Genomic DNA, 20,577 nt, shown 5'->3' on the forward strand with positions numbered 1-20,577 from the left:
CAGGTTTTAAACAAACAAAAGGAAGCATTTCTTCACACAACGCAGTGTCAGCCTGTGGAATTCATTGCCAGGGGAAGTTGTGAAGGGCAAAACTATAAAAGGGCTCAAAAAAGTATTAGCTAAGTTCATGGCAAATAGCCACTGTTGGACCTATTAGCCAAGATGGTCAGCGATGCAACCCCATGCTCTGGGTGTCCCTAGCCTCTGACTGCCATAAGATGGGAATGGACAACAGGATGGACCACTCGATGATTGCCTGTTCTGTTCATTCCCTCTGAAGTACCTGGCACTGGCCACTGTCAGAAGACAGAATACTGGGCTGGATGAACCAGTGATCCGGATTCATCTCCCCACCCCCCTCACTACAAAATTAATGAAATCAAGCCAAGCAGATGCCTCACAACTCACCTCTCCACCTCCTCCAGTTTGATGTCCTTTGGTCCCAAAGAAAAGTATTGGCAGGACAAAGAAAAAAAATCCAAAAACTAAGCAGGTATGTGATTTCTTCCATTCTTACTGATCAGCTCAGTTGTGCTAAGACATCAGGCATTCCATGAGCCACCTCCCATGCCCTCCACTCAAACAGCCGCGTCACTTCCCAAAATGTTTGTTGTTTTGGGGGAAACGCTTCCATTTTACACCATTTTTTTGCCTTGGATTCAAGAAGACTGTTAAGGGGAAGGTGGAGAGCAGAGACAACCCTCAGAGGTCTCATTTGAGGATTATATAAAATCTAACTGGTCAACTCTGAGCATTAAGCTTCCTCAAACAGCTGGGGAGAGGTATTTGTTAGTGTCGGGCATGTGTGTACAGGATCAGGAGTGCAAGAAGGGGCCCATCTCAATCTAATTTTTTAGATACTCAAGGAAATCAAAAGATTGGGGGCAGGGATACCTACTTGCTTAGAGCATCTACAAATCTTGGGTGGGAGGCTGAGATGCACCTTGAAAGATTTCCTAGCATCTACTTCCCTGAACATGTGCAAAAGAAGCTGGAATAATGGAACTGCCTCAGTATGTGGGGACTTTAGTTAGGCCTTGTGTACACGAAGGGAAAAAGTCGACCTAAGCTACGCAATTTGAGTTATGTGAATAGCAAAACCCAAATCGACATAGCTTAGATCTACTTACTGCAGGAGCCACACTACGCGACGTCGATGGGAGAACGTCTCGTGTCAACTCCCCTTACTCTTCTCGATCAGGTGGAGTACAGGAGACCAGGGGAAAGTGATCAGCGGTCAATTTAGCAGGTCTTCACTAGACCTGCTAAATCAACTGTCAATGTATCAATCATCATAGTATCGATCCTCCAGTAAGTGTAGACAAGCCCTTAGTAGGCCCCACCCCATGCATCAGAGGCCCAAATGCACATGGCATCCAGCCCACGCTCTTGATCGAGTCAGATTGGACCCAAATGCAATGTTATGAAAATCTTGTGCACTTCCTCTCCCCCAGCTTTGCACCATATTGAGTTCAAGTCACATTCTCCACATAACACCACATCCATCCTTCTGGCATGCTGCTCTCTAATATTAGCATCATGGCTGATACTCAGCATCTGCAGCATTCAAGCAACAGCTGCTTCCCTCATGCAGCATGCAGGAAGAATGTGTGCACCAAGTGGCTTAGCATGCATACCCCAGAAATGTGTCCCTACGAGATTCCAGACACTTGCTGAACTGCACTTTAGGGAAGAAGGTGGGCTGGATGAGACTACGGGACTCTGGAAAGCCCTGGGATCCATTTCTACTTGGGTCCTTTGTCAACATGACCTGGCAGCCTTTTTTTTATCTCCCACTGACCCTGAAAACCACCACAGAGGTCGGGTACAATTGGTGGACCTTGCTCAAGTGAAGGCCATGACTGGAATATCATGGGGTGATATAGGGCAGGACAGAACTGCACTGGCAGAGCTGGGGGGAGGGACTGCAAAAGGAGAAAGTGCTGCCAGTTAGAATCGAGGTGCATTGTCAGCTGTTATAAATTACCTTCCCATGGAATGCCTGCTTCTAGCCAGCTCTAGTGCATTGGATTGTAAAAGCTATTATTTTTGTGAGGAACACGTTCGGATTGGTTCTTGTTTTCTTTTTTAATAAACGGAGCTCTGCTCTGCCAAGTAGCAAACTACACAAGAAGCCACTATAGTATGTTGGCAGCCTGAAGCCACACTATTTTTGCGCTCTGATGCCGTCAGATTTCATGAACTCTGCAGGACTGAGCTAGGATGGGAGACTGCCAAGGCCCACCCAGGTACAGGAAGAAGCGGGTGAGTCAATAAGCAGCTCTCGTCCCAGTGAGTCGGTGCTGATCCGATGTCCCAGCATGGCGTCACTGCACTGCTGGAAATGGAGTCTTTGGGATGGACCGTAAAGCCAAGGATCTAACCACTGGTGACAACTGAAGCTTATTTTGCATTTTTTGTTGGAGCAAAGGTGCTAGCCCCAGCATCCTGATCAGATGCTAACTCTGGTAATTACATTCTGCCTCCTTACATCACTTGAAACTGCAGGGTAATTATGGTCTCATTCTCCATTTGCTGCCATTTGGGTCATGTGTTCACTAGGAAATCCCATGTTTGGAGCGGATGCTGACCACGACTGATGGCAAGAGTGGAGAAAGACTAGTTGTACTCCGCATCATGCCTGCTAACTCAACTCCATGAATTCTTAGTGAAGACACACCTTTGTTCAAGTGTCATTCAACAACAGTTGAATTCCACCCTAGAGGTGGCTGTACTTCACTAATGGACATCTTCTCTCTCTCTAAGGGACTTTACTTCAGCAGAAAATGTTTGCTCAGTGCTTTGAGAGGCCCTGTATATGTGCAAAGTATTCTTACATTACTAGTGCCCTGAACTAACCCACCTTGAGTAACTGCAAATGTAATTCTTAATACTGGTGAGAAACACATACACCCCCACCCCATCTTCGTTGGATACTCCAGAGATGGGTTCTGGAATGTAACCTGACATTAGGACAGATTCAGGTTGATCCCCATACCGAAAAGCAAGCAAGAAGCACATAGTCAAGCTATGTAGATCAATGGCTGGAAGACAGTCTCTGTACCATATTGCACATATGTATTTATTTCACATTACTGAAAGCTGAGCTAGCTGCAGTCCAGGCCCTTGGGGGCACTGTGGAGCTGGCTGGGCCTGGGAGTTTTGTTGAATTTTATGCTAGTGCTGGGCAATGTAAGATGCTGATGGAGCTATCTCACCGGGGTGAGGCTGGGGGGGGGGGGGGGGGGGTACTGGCACAGTGCAGGGCTGAGATCACTGTGGGAGGAGGAACTCTTCAGAGGACCTGCCAAAAGCTCTGAACTTAGGACTGCAACTGTGCTGGTCCTGCACGAGTCTTGGCAAACCAGACTCCAAACTGTGTGGGGAAGGGGGGAGAAAAAATGTCTCTGCTTATTAAAAGAGACAGAGTCTCTGCCAATCACATACTGGGGATTAAAGTATCTATCCCACGCCACCATACCTGTTAACCTAACCAATGCTTATAGATGGCCCTGCTGCCGCCCACTTCAAATCAGATCGTTTCCTCCCCACCACCCGTGGCACTGCTCACGGGAGCATGGCAGAGCCAATTTTAACTCCAGCCACATCACAGGGGATGGGCGTTTCCCCACGCTAGCTGATGCTCTGGTTTGGATGCTGGTGCTCACCAAACTTCATTGCAACAACTCGCATTCCTCCTCCTGAAGATGCGCTTTGTGAAAGGATGCCCACGCCCTTCAGCAGCGGCATCGCAACCCCACCACGCTGGCTCATGAGACTTGGCAAGGCTCCCATGCACAAACCTGTACTATACCAGGGCATCCCCACATACTGAGCAGGGACTCATGTTTGAGTGATGGCCGCCCTCCTGGCCCACGCCCTGGGATTGAATCAGGGACCTCCCGAGCTGAAAGCATGAGCTGCTACAGTTTGAGCTAAAGAGCCCAGGCTGGGGGCTGCAACAACTCCTATCCTCTGTGGACATGCCTGGAACACTCATGACCAGTGGGTTACACTTGCACCGGGGGGCGAAGGAGGAGAGGAAGGAGTAGCATCCCCTCATGCCAAGTAGCACTTTGCTCCCATCTGCTACTCTGTAGTTTTAGATAAAGTTGTCAGGCCCAAGCCAGTGAGGGACACTAGAAGAGGAACCAGACAGGGATGGCCAAAGGGAACATTTTTTTGCAGGACTGACAGGCCTGCAGTTTGCAAGAACAAAGTCAAACACTGGGCTCACTATTGAGGGGGTTAGGAGAATAACTGGAACTGGCACTACCAGGGTCTCTGCTTGGGATGCCACCGCAGAATGGGGACAGCTAATTAAGCTGTGAACCATTAACCTGGATCCCCGCTCAGGGCAATGCCAGGACTCTTGGCCAGATGCATCCACAGCTTTCTCTCTGCTTCGCACTACACAGACAGAGGCTGCCGTTTTGGGAATACCCACTCTGGCTTGAGAATTCTCCCACTGGGGGGCAGCTCCTTGTCGGGGGGGGGGCATTCACATTCTGCAGCTAACAGCCTTCAGGCTCACGGCAGGGCCTTTACCCTCTTCAGTTTGTTCTCCGAGTGGAGGGTTACTTCAGGCTGCAGACAGATTTAAATGCAGTTGGGATGGGTGAAAGGGGAGGGTTGTAATTACTTCAGAGCCTGAGCATACTTCAGTAGGGATGTGAGTGCAAGTCTCTGAAGGGCAGTTATACACGCACTAGAGGAAACAAAGAGTGGAAAACTGATCGAGCAGTCGGGCAGCTTCACTCACTCCAAACTTCCACCAGCACTTACTTTGTTATGAGATTGTATTTCCCCCTCTCTCACACCCACCCACCCCTCCCAGCGTGCTGCTGCCGAGTCTGGAGTCCTGCACGGTAAAAGATTGCGAGGGAGGGGTAGCCACACTGGGAAGGACATGCCCCTGATTTTCACAGGAGGGGAAAGATGATCTTGTGGTTGAAGCACTGAACTAGGACTTAGGGTTCAATTCCCAGCTGTGTGTGACCTGGAGCAAGACATGCTGTGCCTCAGTATCATCAACTACAAAATGGGAATGAAAATACGTCCCTGCTTCACTGCAGGGGATACAAGACTTAATTCTGAGAGACTATGGCTACAGAGGCCACAGAAGTATCTAGACGGACAGATCTAGAGCCATGACCCATCATCCTTGCCCTAGAGTTCTGCTATCTCTTGGTTTTCTACAGCACACTGTGCAAAGCTCCGTTTCTTTGGACCATGGCTGGCTCTTAAGTCCAGTGTTTCTGGAGGGAAAATGTTGCTTTTCCAGAACTCGCACAATTTTTAGGAAGAACAATCCCCCTGATCTTAATATCACACCTGTGTTCTCCAAGCCATTCTAGATTAGTCCCTTTGTCCTGTCATTGCCTGTCTCTGGCCTACATGCCTCTCTGGCAAGAGTCCAGACTTGACTAGGCTAGTTCTTTGTGCTCTCCTGAAAACTCAGCACATTGGGCACATGCCCAGAGCCCTCAGTTCAAAGGCATCCCTCAAAACCCTTCAGCGCTCCACAAGGGTCTGAGAAGGAGGTACTCCTTCTCTCTTGTATGCTCTCCAGAAGTTCAGGCTGCCACAAAGTAATGAGGCCGTAACAGGCAGTAGAAATTCGAACCCAGTTCACAAAAGAAGCTTCCTCCGGCAGCTCTAGCTATGGCCATCTCACAGCTATCTCCAAGCTGTGCTGGCATCCAAGAGAAGCAAAGGGCAAGCAAGCCCTGCGTGTGCTTGGAGATTCACAGTCTTCTCTATTATGTCAGGCATGCACTTCAGACTAAAAAGCTACATAAACAGAGTAAGAAAAGACAGGAAAAAAACAGCCTGAAGATCTTCCCGAAGCAGATAACAACAGAATGCACCATTGCGCTGAACCAAAAAAAACCCCCGTACACTCAGAACTGAGTCAATCACCTCTGAGCTCCCCAAAAAGCTGCCAGAGGATGTTAGATGGCAGTCAGCCAGGTTCAGACACCTCAATTTTTCCAGCCTCCCCAGTCCTACCTACAGAAGTACGGACAAGTCAACAAGTGGAGCCAAACACTTCTCACTTTGCTGAAGAAGAGGTCAAACCCCACCCAGTCTGTCCCCTGCCCTCCTGCGTAAGAGGGACGGTCACCAGCCGTGGCCAGTGGTAGTGACTCAATGGAGCTGTTTCCAGGAGATGGCAACCCCCTTGTTCTCCCTGCAGAAGTGAAAAGCACTTTTCACCCCTCCTAAAAGTGCAGCCTGCCACATTTCCTGGAAGAGAAGAAGTATGACATTGGCCTAGCCCTGGGACCCAAAGAACTGGGCTCAGTCCCCAACTCTGCCACACTGGAGGAGCGAACTGGAAGCTAACCCTTTACACACCGCTGGATAAGCGCCAAACACACAGATCCCATGGCCACACCTGATTCAGCCCAATCTGGTGCTGGCAGGTTCTGGGGACAGGGCCCTGACAGTCACTGCCCCACAGACAAAGAGTGCCTAGCAATCCCGGACTGATCTGCCTGCGGATTTGCTACGCTGCCCTGTAGGAGAACCCAGGGCCAGGAACTTGAGGAGCTCTGCTGAGCACAGATGCTGCTGGAATAACGCAAATATTTCCAGGTCTCTTTCTGGTTGGGGGGAAGGGGAGGAGCTGGCAATAATCCCCCTCTCGAGAGGACCCAGGAACAGAAGGGCCTCACTCCCTGCACTGCCAAGGAGGCTGCCCCAGACACAGCTCAACAGGAGGTTGGAGGCGCCGCTGGCCCTTGGATCCACCCCAGCCCCAGATGACTGGAGCCTGGAGCGGTGGCAGGCCCGGCCCCAGCAGGCACAACGGCGGGGAAGAAGACGCGAAGACCGGGGGGGGGGGGGGGGGGAGGGCGGAAGCTGCCAGCTGTTGTCCTGTCCCCTTGAGAGCCCGGCCTCTGCTGAGGCTTGGGGCGCACAGAGCCCCCAAGGCAGCTACAGCGCTGAGACCCTCCAGTCCCCGGGGACTCCGCCTGCCACTCACCGGAGCTAGCGACCCCCTGCCCTGCGCCACCCCCCGCCGCTAGCCGGCCCCAAGGGCAGAGAGGGGACCCGCTGCAAGGGCCGCCCCGCAGACCCAGCCCAGCCCGGAGCGTCCTGGCTGAAGCGCCCGCTTGGAAAGTAACCAGCGCGCAAGCAGCCCCGTGCGCTCCTCCAGCCTAGGGGCCAGCGGGCCCCGCCTCACGTCCCGGCAGATCCCCCCAATCCAGCCTCCACCCAGGCGCTACCTCCTGCTGCCCCTACGCAAGCCGGGGCGCGGGGGGGGGAGGGGCAGACAGCAATATCCCACCCAGCGCTAAGTGGGGACCCCCCCCCGGGAGTGCTCGGGGGCTGCCCCCCGGCGCAGGCTCCTACCTTCGAAGTCGGAGATGATGCCCTCCAAGTGCGCGTTCACCGCCGGGTCTGACATCGCGGCGCGCTGCCCCCACCCCCTCCCCAAATAAAGCCCCCGGCTGGGGGTGGCGGCGCTGCGGCCAAACTCCTGCCGAGCCCCTGGCCGGCCGGACAGCAGGATCTCAGCGACCGCGGGCTGGGTTCGCTGCCGAGCTCGCCGGAGCCCCTCTGGGGCCCCCTCCCGCTCGCAGGCTCGGGCTGAATGAATGGAGGAAGGGCCGAGGGAAGGAGCCCTCCCCGCTCGCTCGCTCGCACACCCAGGGCACAGGCACAGCCCCAGCCCCAGCCCCAGCCCCAGCCCGTGCGAGCGGAGCCCAGCCTCCCCTCCTCGCACTGGCTGCTCGGCACGCCCGTCAAACCTGCCTCCCAGCTCGGGGACCGGGGGGCACAGCCACCTCGCTACCGCCCGGCTGCTGACTCGCCGCCCCCGGGAGAGGGGGGGCAACAGAGCGGGAGGGCGGCGATCGCGCCCCGCTCCCCGAGGAAGTGCAAGTGGGTCGTGCCGGTGTTTGCAAACGCGCTGCGCGAGGCGAGCTGGCTGGGGCGGGCGAGCGAGCAAGGACCCGGGAGCTCATCTGGGTAGAGCTGGGCTGATGCTGTTTACCATTGGGGGTGCCCCATTCGCACATTCCCTGCCACGGGGAGAAATCACCTCCTGCCACTATAGACAGGGAACATGCCACCCTGCAGCCCCTTTCCCCCGTGGGGGGAACTCATTCGCTGTACCCAGTACTGACATAGGCTTTCCCCGTTGCCTCTATACCCGCCCCCCGCTTTATTTCTGCCAGTCTCCCTGTATTTCCACTCTTCTCCCCACCGCTTCCACCTCTACTCTTCTTGGTCCCCCTCTTTGTTTCAGGTTTTGTCTACACCCAACAGTAACTAAAATGGGTTTAGACACTGATTTAACCGCCTGTAGTTAAATGGGGTGCAATTCCCTTATGTGGACACTCCTAAATCAGTTAAGTACAGGGGAATAAGCTACCCTGCTATAACCAGCTTAACCAGACCCACACTGGGGGAGGGTGGTAGAAAACCATAGCCATCACAGAATTAGTTCAGTCAGGCCAAACAATGGGTGTAGAGCGGGCCTTAAGGATTGCACCAATTCAGTGAGTTAAACCAGTGCAACTTTAGTGCATAGATAAGGCCTCATGCTTTCCAACCTTCTTTGGATTACACAGGACCTTCCTCCTTTGCTTTACCTCCCCAATTCCCCCTTGTACTCCCTCCTCCAACAGCTTCAAGCCCTGCTGTGCCAGTAACGGCCTTTCTGTAGGACAGTCCCTTATGATCCTCTGACTCTGTCTAACTGGTTAGACTAGGCCCATCAGTATAGCATCAGTGCAGGTCCCTGCAGCTGATCAGAGATTGCTATAGAAAGTAGTGAGACATGCTGCATCTCCCTGGGGACTGAGTCTTCCACAACTCGGTGGTTTCAGACTGATATACTCTGGCCCTAGAGCCCTGGTGCAGCTTGTGACTCTGTTTTGTCACTGTCTGCCTCCCCTCTTCTCAGATGTTGCCCCTCCCCTTCTGCTTTCCCCTTCCCATTGTGATTCAGATACTACCACCTTTACTCAGACTGGGTATGTGTAACCGCAGAGAAGGCTACTACTCAGCACGTTCTGTTCCATTCTAGGTAGATTCTTACACTGAGCTCATCACCCCATAGCATCGGAGTAGGGGTGGCAGAATCTGGCCCTCTGTCTTGTCATTCTCCCAACCAATGATTCCCTCAGAATCATTTTGACTGTGCTACCCTAACCCACTGAATTTGTTCAGAGACAGTAGCAGGAAAAGTAGCATAAAACAGACCCAATTTAACTCTTTTTCTGCTAGGCCATGGGGGAAGCGATGTGGAAAGGAGCAGGCCGGGTATAACCCTCCATTGCTGCAATAGGGGTGCATCTGCAGATTTATTTTATTTTAAAATTCTTAATGACTTTCCACCCCCAAACACCAAAGAGACTTGTCCTAGCACACAGGAACCCAAAAGCAAAACAGACTAGCCCAAAGCTGTCTAAAGCGCCAGAAATCCAAAAGGCAAATGAATGAAAAGTGTAAAGCACAGCTGATTTCCACTGCTGTCCAATCCAGGACTTCACTGAGTGACGTTCAGTTGTTGATCTGATGACATTGGTTGTGCCCTAGCATCTAACAGGACAGACCACATGAAGCAAACAAATGGATTGCCAGCCTAGATTGGGTATTTAACACTGCTGGTTTTAAGCCATATGAAAGCAGCAGCAGGAAAGGTGATTTGTTTTTTACCCAGTTTTAATAATCTGAGGCTTTATTACTAATACGTGAAAGGACTTCCTTAAAAAAAGAAAATCATGATTGTTTAAACAAGCTGATTAATGCACCCTTTAAAACAGCAACATGGTATTTTAAGCTACAAATAACTTGTCAGACATTACAGCCTCCCTTTAAAAAGAATAATGCTTGTGTCTTGAATTCTTTACAAGGAACTGGTAAACCACAAACAGTTCCGAGAGGTTTGCACTATGCCTCCTTGCCATTACAGGTTTAAAAATAATGTAGATGCTTATTGCATTGATAACGTGAGATTGCTCAAAAATACATGAGTGCAACTTTCTTTGGAAGCCCATGGTAAATTAGCCCAGTTATACATTCCAAGTGAGTTAGACAATGGCATGAACTCACATGGGTTCACAGCTCAAATTGCCTTTCTTGTGATGCTAATTTCACATCCTTAGTAGTGGGCCCTTGCCATTTTCAGATCTACACTGAGTCTTTGGGAAAAGGAAACTATTGTTATACAGGATCCAGTGCTGCTGACCTGTACCAGTGGCCTTGGCACCAATTTTGAAAGGAAGCTTGTGTTTCCTTCTTGTATGGTGCTAAAGTGCAGGGGTTATATCCACAATCCATTTTAAATGGACAAAAAAAAACCCAAACCCAGAGTCTGAGATTTACAATTGGCTAGTACAAGACAGTGGTTTTCAACCTTTTTTTATTTGCGGACTCCTAAAAAATGTCATATGGAGGTGCGGACCCCTTTGGAAATCTTAGACGCTGTCTGCAGACCACGGATCCATGGACCACACGTTGAAAACCATTGGTAGAGAAAAGTTGCCTTGCTAAAACTGATGGAGAATTCTCTCAGTATTGGGAGCTGTATAACCTGAGTTTGACTGAGATGAGCACTGCTAATGGGCATAAGCCTCTGGTGAATTGTCATGATGGGGTTGGGGGTGGAATGCAAATAAAAAATAAAGTGAGCAAGCAAAGAAAGAAAGAAATATCGAAGGAAAACAACCCATGGCCCTCAGAGGGGCTGAGTAGTGTCTGTGAACCAAACAGTGACCTCAACTCCCATTGAATTCAGTGTGAGAGGAGACTGCTGAGACACTCACTGAGCCAGGTCCATTGTTTGGAGTCTGATGTTACCCTCCAAAATATGTCACCCAGGCAATAGTGTTGCAGTGTGATAGAATCTGTGTTTTTGAGATGGGGAAGGGGTCAGGGAATAGGGAGTGAACTAACTAGTGGAAAAACCTGCTAGTTGGATATATTTTTAATGCCAGTTATCTCAATGACAACAGAGCCAGAGCCTGGACTCATAGCTTCTCTGGGAAATACATCTCTTGTGATACAGAGGGAAACAGCTTCCAGAACAGAGATAGGCACAGGGATTCCATAAATACAGAGATAGGGGAAATGAAGTCATCAACAGGAAATCAAAACCCCTTTCTCTCTGTTTATTTGGTAAAATGATACCTATTGTGGAGGAAATGGGAAAATTTCCACTGCCTTACACTGTACAACCTGGGCCAGGGGAAGAGATGAGGGAGAGAGATTTGTCCGGCCATATTGCAACTTGTTGCTTTCCGGATGATTCCTTTTTTTTCCTTCTTCCATTCCCTTAGATAATTACTTTTCATATAAGGCTGCTAAATGCCATCTGTTCTATTAATAGCACACTGAGTGGTGCACAGAAAAGGAATATTAGAAAAGCTAATGTGGCATGCAGCATACTCAGACTTGGGGTATTCCTACAGTGCAATTAGACAGCTGCGGCTGGCCCGTGCCACCTGACTTGGGCTAAGGGACTGTTTAATTGCAGTGTAGATGTTAGGGTCCCTCCCTCACTGCAGGGTCCTAGAGCCCAGGCCCCAGCCAGAATGTCTCCCCTGCAATTAAACAGCCCCTTAGCGCGAGCCCGAGTCAGCTGGCATGGGCCAGCCACAGGTGTCTAATTGCAGCATAGACATACTGTGACAAAGCTCTGTCCTTGCCTCCGTGGGTCCCGCGTTTCCTGGCAGATTTCGCTAGCCTCAGAGGCTCACTGTGATCCTCCACGTAACCCTTCTTTCTCTAGAGCGAAGGGTGACAGTCTACTGAGCCATTTTCATCATAAGCCAGCAAGGGAGGTGAGGAGAAGTTATCCTTCCTTACACAGTCTCTGTTGTCTTCCAGTCTCAGTGATTAATCAGGGGGCAAAGGTGTGGGGGGTGGGGAGTCCAGGCCAACCCTCTACTCCGGGCTCCAGCCCAGGGACCCTAATAGTATCAGCTATGGTAGCTGACCTTTTAGAAACATAACATGTACAATTCCCTGGGCTACTTCCCCCACAGCAGCCCTCACTTCCTCAAGCTCCACTTCACCCTTACCTCAGGGCCTCCTTCCTTGTGCCTGATATGGTGTGTACTACTCAGCCTCTCCAATAGCACAACTTCCTCCTACAACTCCTGACATGCACACCCACCTGACTGACTAGGAGGCTCTTAACTAATTTCAGCCAGCCCCTGATTGGCTTCAGGTGTCCTAATCAACCTAGCATTCTCCCTGCCTTCTGGAAAGTTCTTAATTGGCCCCAGGTGTCTTAATTGACCTGGAGCAGCTTCCATTTCACTTAACCTGGTACCAGGGATTTGTTGAGCCTGGAGCTAATATATCTATCTCCCACCACTTTTCTATAGCCATCTGGCCTCGCCCCCATCACAATACCCATAGTTGCTAAATATTGAACAAAACCCTAAGTAATATCGCTTGTGTGGGTTTGATTTAATCTGGGAGGAAAGCAACCAACATCTGAGCTAAAGCTGCCACTGTCACTAGCACAGGAGTGTGAGAACAGTGAGTAAGTTATATACCAGATGGGGTATAACAACTGGGCACAACGAGAGACGGAAGAGGCGGCTTTCATTTGGAATTGTTTCGCTTTTGTTGGGTTAAGATATAGAGCTGTAGATTCTTAGCAGACTCGATATCTCCTCTCTTCCTCCATACAGCTGTCCTCATCTCTTCTTAGTTTCCAATCTGCTCCTAAACTCCTTGAATGCCAGATTTATTCCTGTAGTCTCCCAAATCTACCCAGTCTGCTAGGATTGGTGGGAAGGTTGACTTTATCTAATGGGCAAACTCAGCTATCTTGACATAATCTCAGCTATGCGGTTGCTTTGCATCAGTCTGCACCACAGAAGATGTTGAGGAGATGGGTACCCCAGATCTAATCTTTCCTGGTAATAAAGATGAGGTGCTATCAATGGATCACCAGGCCCAGATGAGGGCATCTAGAGCTGGGACGGAATTTGTCAATGAAGAGACTGAGGTGCTAACCCCAATATGCAATCTCTTATTGAAATCAGCTACCAGGATAGCAAATAGCAAAATAAATAAATAAAATGCTAGCGGTGAGCAAAAAGGATTGGATACTCATGTTTATGGATAACAAGAATATCCAGATTTACAATAGTAAATATTATAAAACTAACAGGAGTTTTAGAAGGAAGGTAAACACTCATGCCTTGGCAAAATCTGAACACTAGCTGGCCAGGGTCAGAAGACAGCTTTCCCTGGGGCAGCTTATCCCATCACTGCCTCTCCCCCAGTGCACCTTCTTGCACCTTCTTCTGAAGCACCTCTTACTGACCACTGGCAGAATCAGAATTCTGGACTGGATAGACCTTGGGTCTGATCCATTATGGCACTTCATATATTCGTGGAGTTTAAGAGCAGAAGGGACCATTTGATCACCTTGTCTGACCGTATCGCACAGGCCCAGAGGTGAAAGTAAGCCGGTATGCCCCGGTACGGCGTACCAGCAAGAGCCAGCGCGCTGTACCGGGGTAGATCGGCTTCCCCAGGTGCAATTTAAAGGTCTGCGGCTCCCAGCAACGGGTGGAGCCCCTGGCCCTTTAAATTGCTGCCGGAGCCCTGGGGTAGCGGCGACGGGGCTGGGGTGGCGATTTAAAGGGCCCGGGGAGGTAGTGGCGGCCGGAGCCCGGAGCCCTGCTGCTGGAGCCCTGGGGAAGTGGCGGCGGGGCTCCGGGGAAGATTTAAAGGGCCCGGGGCTCCAGCTGCTGCTACCGCCTAGGGCCCTTTAAACCACTGCCAGAGGCCGCAGCTGCCACTGTTACTCCGGGGAGGGGGAAGGAGGCACTTGCCAGTACAGGGTAGGCCGGGGCTGGCTCTGACCTCCCCCAGCCCCACCCCTTCTGCCCGAGGCCCCGCCCTCTCCGGGGGCCAGAGCCGGCCCCAGCCCAGCCCTGTACCAGTAAGTCCCTAGACTTACTTTCACCCCTGCACAGGCCATTAAATTACATTCCGTTACCCCTGTATTGAGCCCAATGACTTATGTTTGGCTAAAACATCTCTTCCAAAAAGCAGCCAGTATCAGTCTCACGCATGCCGTATACAGAGTGGATGTTGTGATGGTCAAAATTATAACAGGGTTCAAAAAAGAATTAGATCAGTTCATGGAGGATAGGTCCATCAGTGGCTATTAGATAAGATGGTCAGGGATGCAATCCCATGCTCTGGGTGTCCCTAAGCCTCTAAGTGCCCGAAACTGGGAGTGGATGACAGGGGATGGATCACTCGATGATTGCCTGTTCTGTTCATTCTCTCTGAAGCACCTGGCACTGGCCACGGTTGAAAGACAGGATACTGGGCTAGACGGATCATTGGTCTGACCCAGTATGGCCGTTTTTCTGTGGTAATGTCAACTCCCTCCTCCTACTTACTACTCTCCTGTTTATACATCCAAGGTTTGCACTAGCCCTTTTTTGCCACAGCATTGCACTGGGAGCTCATGTTGAGTTGCTTGTACACTCTGACCCCTAGATTATTTTCAGAGTGAAGGATACAATCCCCCAATATATAGATATGGCCTCCATTCCTTGTTCCTAAGGGTATGACTTTGTCTTTGACTGCCTTAAAACACATTTTGTTTGGATGAGCCCAGTTTACCAAGCGATCCAGATTGCTCTATATGACTGCCCTGTCTTCATCATTATTTACCATTCCACCAAGCTTTATGTCACTTGCAATGTTCCTGTGTGATGATGTTTCACAGGCCCCAGAAGTGATTGCTAGGACCTGTGAACATCCTACAAGTGCAGCCTGCAAAATACAGGAGCCAAGTTAAAACTAGTGTAATCCCTTAATATCTGGGACAAGCAGCAGCTCTGACCTTCATTCTCCATAGTAGAAGTATTTTGCTTATGCTATCCCTACGGTCAGGAACTGGGTGGTTCCTGGCTCTCTTTAAATGCTTTCTCCAGACCTGTCTTTTCTCCCTGGCCTATGACTCCCAGCTCTTCTCTTAAAAAGCAACCAATCAAATCCTACCACTTAAACCAGCCAGTTCTTTTTGTGATCAGTCATTCTCCCCCAGACTTAGTCTTTACTGGCTCTCTAGCCCTGCCATGCTATAGTTACAGATGCTCCCTGTAAGTTGTATTGTAACCTACATACTTTACATAACTGCATTTCCTGGTAAACTGGATTTTCTGGTAAACTGGAAACTTTCCAGTTTGGCAAGGCATCCCACTGACCAAGCCAGCTACATTAAGACCGGTATAAAAAAAACCACAATTGCAATATCATCACTTGGCTGGCCAGCAACCTTCCTACACAGCAAACTTCCCCCCTGGTTCTTATGAATTCAGGGGCTCAGCTGACCCTGTGCTGGGCTCCAACATATCTCCAACCTCCCCAGTCAATTGTGTGCATCCTCACTTACGCTGGAGTCTGAGTTTTCCAAATCCCATGGCAATCTTCTTCTTCAGAAGCAGCTAGTACTGGCCAGTGCCACTGATTGGCTATGGGGCTAGACAGACCTCTGGTCTCATGCAGGCTGGGAAATTTCTGTGTTCCAGATCCTGCAGTTGCACAGGGATGGGGAGGAGATGCCAGGGACCATGGCATGGCAGAGGACTGCCCAGGCAGCTGTATTATAAAACAGGGGCAAAACCCCCATTTCTCTCTAGGAAGGGTCTAGGAGGCATGGCAGACCCTTCTTAAAGTGCCTGAGGGGCTCAGGCCTGGTAAGGGCTCTCCATCCCCACCCACTTTAAAAAGCACTTTTCATGGTGTGTTTGTGGGTGGCAGAGAGGAGTGACATGTCACATGGCGAGTACGCTCTCTTCTCTAAACCCTTCAGAGTCCCGCCTTATCGCTCTCACAGTCTGCTCCCCCCTCGAATGCCAGGCTCAGTTGCAGCAGATGGCCTGAGTCATTGTGGCTAAATGAATCCTGTAGGCATATTTTTAAAATTATCCAGCAAACTGTAGCAGATAATTAATCCCCATCACCCTCTTTTTTCCTCCCCTGGCTCTAATTAGAAAATGGAACCCTTGGAGGGGACCCGCTGTTCACATCGGGCAGTCAGACGCCTCCCCTGCTGAGCTGAATCTGCAGCTGCTCCATGATGAATCAGCCCTCAACAGCTTTCCAGGCCAGGGCTCCCTTTCCATAGGAAGAACACACCAGCCTCTGTGCCCTGCAGGGAGAAGGCCAGGGCTTGGAATGCTCTATAGCTCCCCCTGTGGCTGATGCAGGAGCAGTGCTGCCTAGTCCATCCTGTCTGCTTTGGTCAGAACATCAGCAGTGAAGTGGAAAACCAAGGAGAGAGGGTTCAGAGTAACAGCCGTGTTAGTCTGTATTCGCAAAAAGAAAAGGAGTACTTGTGGCACCTTAGAGACTAACCAATTTATTTGAGCATAAGCTCAAATAAATTGGTTAGTCTCTAAGGTGCCACAAGTACTCCTTTTCTTTCTTCAAGGAGAGAGGGGGCTTTCCAACCATTAGGGGGCAGAGGAATGAGGAGCCCAAGTGACTTCACTGCTCCTAAGCTGCTCTCCCTCACCAAAGAACTCTGGAAGATAGAGCCAGCACACAGGAAAGCTTTCCTTCCCATTCCAGCCCCTAGACAGAACTAGGATCCCTACCAAATCCAGTGCAGTGAATGCAAACACACACATCATCCAACAGAATCTTAAGCCAGATGCTTAGGGAACAGGGAAGGAAAGGTTTGCAACTTCCTAGAGAAGGAAGGAAGCAGTGTCATTAAATTGGGCTGGGCTTCCTTTCTAACTGGTCAGTGAAGTGACTGCAAAACTGGCCATTGTCCATGCACCCATGTGCACCCGTCATCTTCTGAGTCACATGTGCTCAGGTTTCCGCCACAAAGTTTCTGCTCACAACGCCCCTAGGAAGAAGCCCTGTGATCTCCCTTTTACAGGTGGGGAAACTGAGGGAGAGTGCATTAGTGGCAGAGATTTTCAAATGGGGTCAGCACATCAACTGCATCTGGTTGGGGAGTTCTTCCAAAAATCTTCCAAAAATGTAGGTATTCAGGTACCTACATGGAGCTGAGTTTTTTGGAAAGCCTGGCCCTAGCTGTGGGTGCTGAGCATTTCAAAACCTGACCCTGAACTCCTTTGAAACTCAGGACCCAGGAATGAATTTAGCCTGAAACAAAACACGTGCTACTAAAATAGTTACAGCAAGAAGAGTGACTGTACAATGATACTTCTTTTCCATCAGTGTTTCCAGATCAAATTTGCTCAGTTAGTCAGAGAATCAAGCTGTGCCTTTTCTCTTCCATGTGTACATACATGCACACCAGATCTTGCCAACAATATGCAAAGGGCCCAGTCCTCCTCTTGTGCAACTTGGAATAACTCTCTTGATTTCAATGGAGTCGCTCTGGATTTACACTGGTGTAACTGAGATGAGAATCTGGCCCTAAACCTATTCGCTTCAGCAGGATTTATACTAGATTTACATGGCATAAAAGAGATGGGGGGTCTGGAATTCAGACTTGAGTCTCAGTCCTGCTACCCATATGCAGGCAAAACTCTTTTAGACTTTAATGGCCGTTTTCCCATCTCAGGACTGCAGGACTGGACCCTGAGCTGACAGTTCTGTTTAACAAGAGCTTGCCCTTCTGCAGCTACATTGTCTCTGGCAACAGAAACTTTGTTTGTTCCAGCAACCTGAGCAGATGTGATACCGAAGATGCAGGGAGCACACGGGCCCAGTTTTACAGACTATAATGGAACACATGGGGGGACAGCAGTAGCATGCCAGGTTGCAGGGAGAGTGGCCTACAGCCCAGCGGGCTCCATACAGGGACTCTGCTGCTGCCTCTGTCAGCTGCACACGGACATGAAGCGTCCCCCTCCCCAGGCGATGCTCCCAGCAGCACTCAGAGCCTTATTGACCTGAATGAGCAATTTGTCCATTTGCACAGAGCAACCCGTGTGCACTTAATGAGTTTGCTATTGACCACACGGACCTCATGCTGCAAACACATGAGTCACTCATGGCATCAGTGTCAGAGCCCAGCTGGAAGCATTTCACGTGGAGCCGTCAATTCCGGCTATTGTGTGCACTGAGAAGCCGGGAAACGAAAACACTGTCCGAAGCCTGGGCTGAGGGACATGCTGAACTCCCCAGCTTCGCCAGAACACGGACACTCTAGCACAGCCAACGCGGCAGCGTTGACACAGCATGCTCGCTGCCTCCCTTCGCCCAAAAGAGACCTGCACCACTAGGCTACTGGCTCAGGGAGGGGGGAAATAGGCTGATGATACCATGTCCATGCCTTATGGGGGGTAGGCTGGGAGACTTAAGTGCTCTGAAATCCTTGAGGAAGGGGGAGTAGAAATGCCAATTGGGATTATATCTACCCAGACCCTGCGGCCTTCAAGGTAAAATAAGGTCAGCCTGAAACTCTCCTCCAGCTTGTTTATTTTCAGTTCAGCGCTCACTGTGAAAGTTCAGTTTAAGGTGCAGCCTTATTGGAGGCTGGCTTTTCACAACAAAGGCCAAGCGTGCTCTCCCAGAAGGGGAACGAGCTGACAATGCATCATGCTGCACACATAGAAATAATGTAGAGGCTACCCTACGTTACAACACGTAGGCGCAAAACTCAGCATGGAAAAGACACCTGAACCAAGAGGAGAGGGGTCCGAACCCTTGCTTGGGCCCCGAGGAGTTTAACACACACACACGTGGCCCAGCGTGTCTCCGGTCGCAAAGCCTTCCCGTGCAGCTGTCAGAGGCATCTGACTCTGTCAGAAGTCGCTGGGCCGTTATCTTGAGCGAGAGGAGATGTCCTCACATTCCCAGCAGGAGATATTGTGCATGTCTTTCTGCTCATGGAGGGAAGGACAATGGGATGGGGGAAAGGTTAGTCTGGGACCCTGGTCCCCATAGAAGCAGGCCACTTTGCTTACTGAAAACTACCTGGCAGCCCTTAATTAGAGAGGGCTCGGAGGAAGGAATGAGCCAATGTAACACCCATGCTTTGCTGCCAGATGTTTCTCCCTCTCCTTTGCAGCTGGTCTCCAGCTGAGAGCTTCCGAGCTCCTTCCTTCAGGATAAGGAGATGATGTAGGAAGAAGATGGGCTCTCCATGCTGAGGTGCTGCAGAGATTACCCTGGGCTACTCCGACTTATACAACAACCCTGGCCCCTATTTCTCCTCCCACATACACAGCCTAGTCTTTCCTCTCTCTGCCTGCCTGTTTGTCGCCCACCCTTCCCTCTGCGCTCCTTCTCATGTTACACCAGGCTGCTAGGCGATAGTGCAATGCTCTTTTCCTATCCAGCTGGGTATGTCATTCCAGAGAGCAGCACACAAACCAGCCGGGGAGTCAGCCTCTAGAGATGCTCCCCAGCAGCTCCTTCAGCTGTGTGCGCGTGACCTTTTCAACCCAGAACTTTTCCAGTCATAAATACGCCAGCACATGGCTGGAGAGTTTCCTCTTTTATGGCTCCCTACTGCTTTGCCATGAGGCTGTTTCCAGTGGTTCCTGCTACATGTGCCAGTCCCTGCTTGGCTTCTCACCACCTTGCAGAGGCTCCAGTGATGTTCCAAGCCCCACATGGCATCTATCGGGACCATGAAGATCTTATACACAAGCTGCAGGCTGCCTGATCCAAAGCCCGAGTCAATGGGAGTGCAATAGGGTGGAGCAGGCCCTGAGAGAGATGGTGTCTCCTCAACCGCTTTTCCTTAAAGATTTTTTTTAGAAAAAAACATTCGAAGAGCTGATAAGAACAATTCCTCAGTTACGTACCCACCCAGCTTCCTCTGCAAGAGGCAGATAGAATAAAGTTACAAGGCATGGTTCTATCATGGTAGCTTTACCTTAGTAAAAAATTAAAAGAAGCACGAGTAGGGAAAAAAAAGTGAAAGGAACAGAAAAATAAATCAATCTTTCCTCTCCTGCGAGTACCCTCCAAGATCTCCAAGGCCTTTGAAAACACCCATGAAGCAAGCCTCCCAGCGCCTCGCTGAGAAATATCCTGATCCTTGTTAAGCAGATAGGGAAAATGAGGTACAGGGAGGGTTTGTTCTTTGTTCATACAGCGCCTAGCACAATGGGGTCCTGGAATGGGGCTCTTAAGCACTGCTGCAATACTCATAATCAAGTGACTTGCCCCAGGTTGCACAGTGAGCAGTCATAGAGCCAAATTAGAAACCAAGTCACTTGATTTTCAGTCCTGTATTTTAATTGCTAGACCATACTTCCCCTCTGCAAGACAGCGTGAGGTCGGTATAAGCAAAAGGAACAGGGTTAGTGTGGGAAATCGTTATATATGATGCTGTGTGTAACTCTTCACAGTGCTGCCAGACCATCAACATCCACCACTTCTTTTCGGGAACAGTACCACTAAGAACCAAATGCCTGTCGTAATACAGCCTCTTTACCTGCCCATCAGAGTGTGCAGCCTGTCAGTTCATTCATGCCCTCTGGTTAACACCACACAGCCCCACTAGTTAATCTGCAAATGTCTTTCACCTGCAACTGGGCACACCTGCCTCACACAGTGCACAAGCAGCTGCTGAGCGCCCTTCAGCTGTTTAAAATCCTGCAGCATGAGGGAGATTCCCGGCAATCACTGAAC

At 50.3% G+C, this 20,577-nt stretch overlaps 1 protein-coding gene across 4 annotated transcripts in view; it reads right to left on the bottom strand.

The window, feature by feature from the left end:
• SEPTIN9 (septin 9) overlaps positions 1–20,577 on the bottom strand; it is a 262,067-nt gene that overhangs the window by 136,690 nt on the left and 104,800 nt on the right. The window contains exon 1 of one of the 4 annotated variants that reach the window (XM_048817770.2): positions 7,363–7,660. The exons of the other annotated variants lie outside the window; for them this stretch is intronic. Coding sequence (XP_048673727.1) covers positions 7,363–7,417 — 55 coding nt within the window. The 5' untranslated portion in view covers positions 7,418–7,660. Of the gene's footprint in view, positions 1–7,362; positions 7,661–20,577 lie in introns of those variants that run through there. 4 annotated transcript variants of the gene reach the window in all.

Source organism: Caretta caretta, chromosome 14 (assembly GCF_965140235.1).
Source record: "Caretta caretta isolate rCarCar2 chromosome 14, rCarCar1.hap1, whole genome shotgun sequence".
Taxonomy (NCBI): domain Eukaryota; kingdom Metazoa; phylum Chordata; order Testudines; family Cheloniidae; genus Caretta; species Caretta caretta.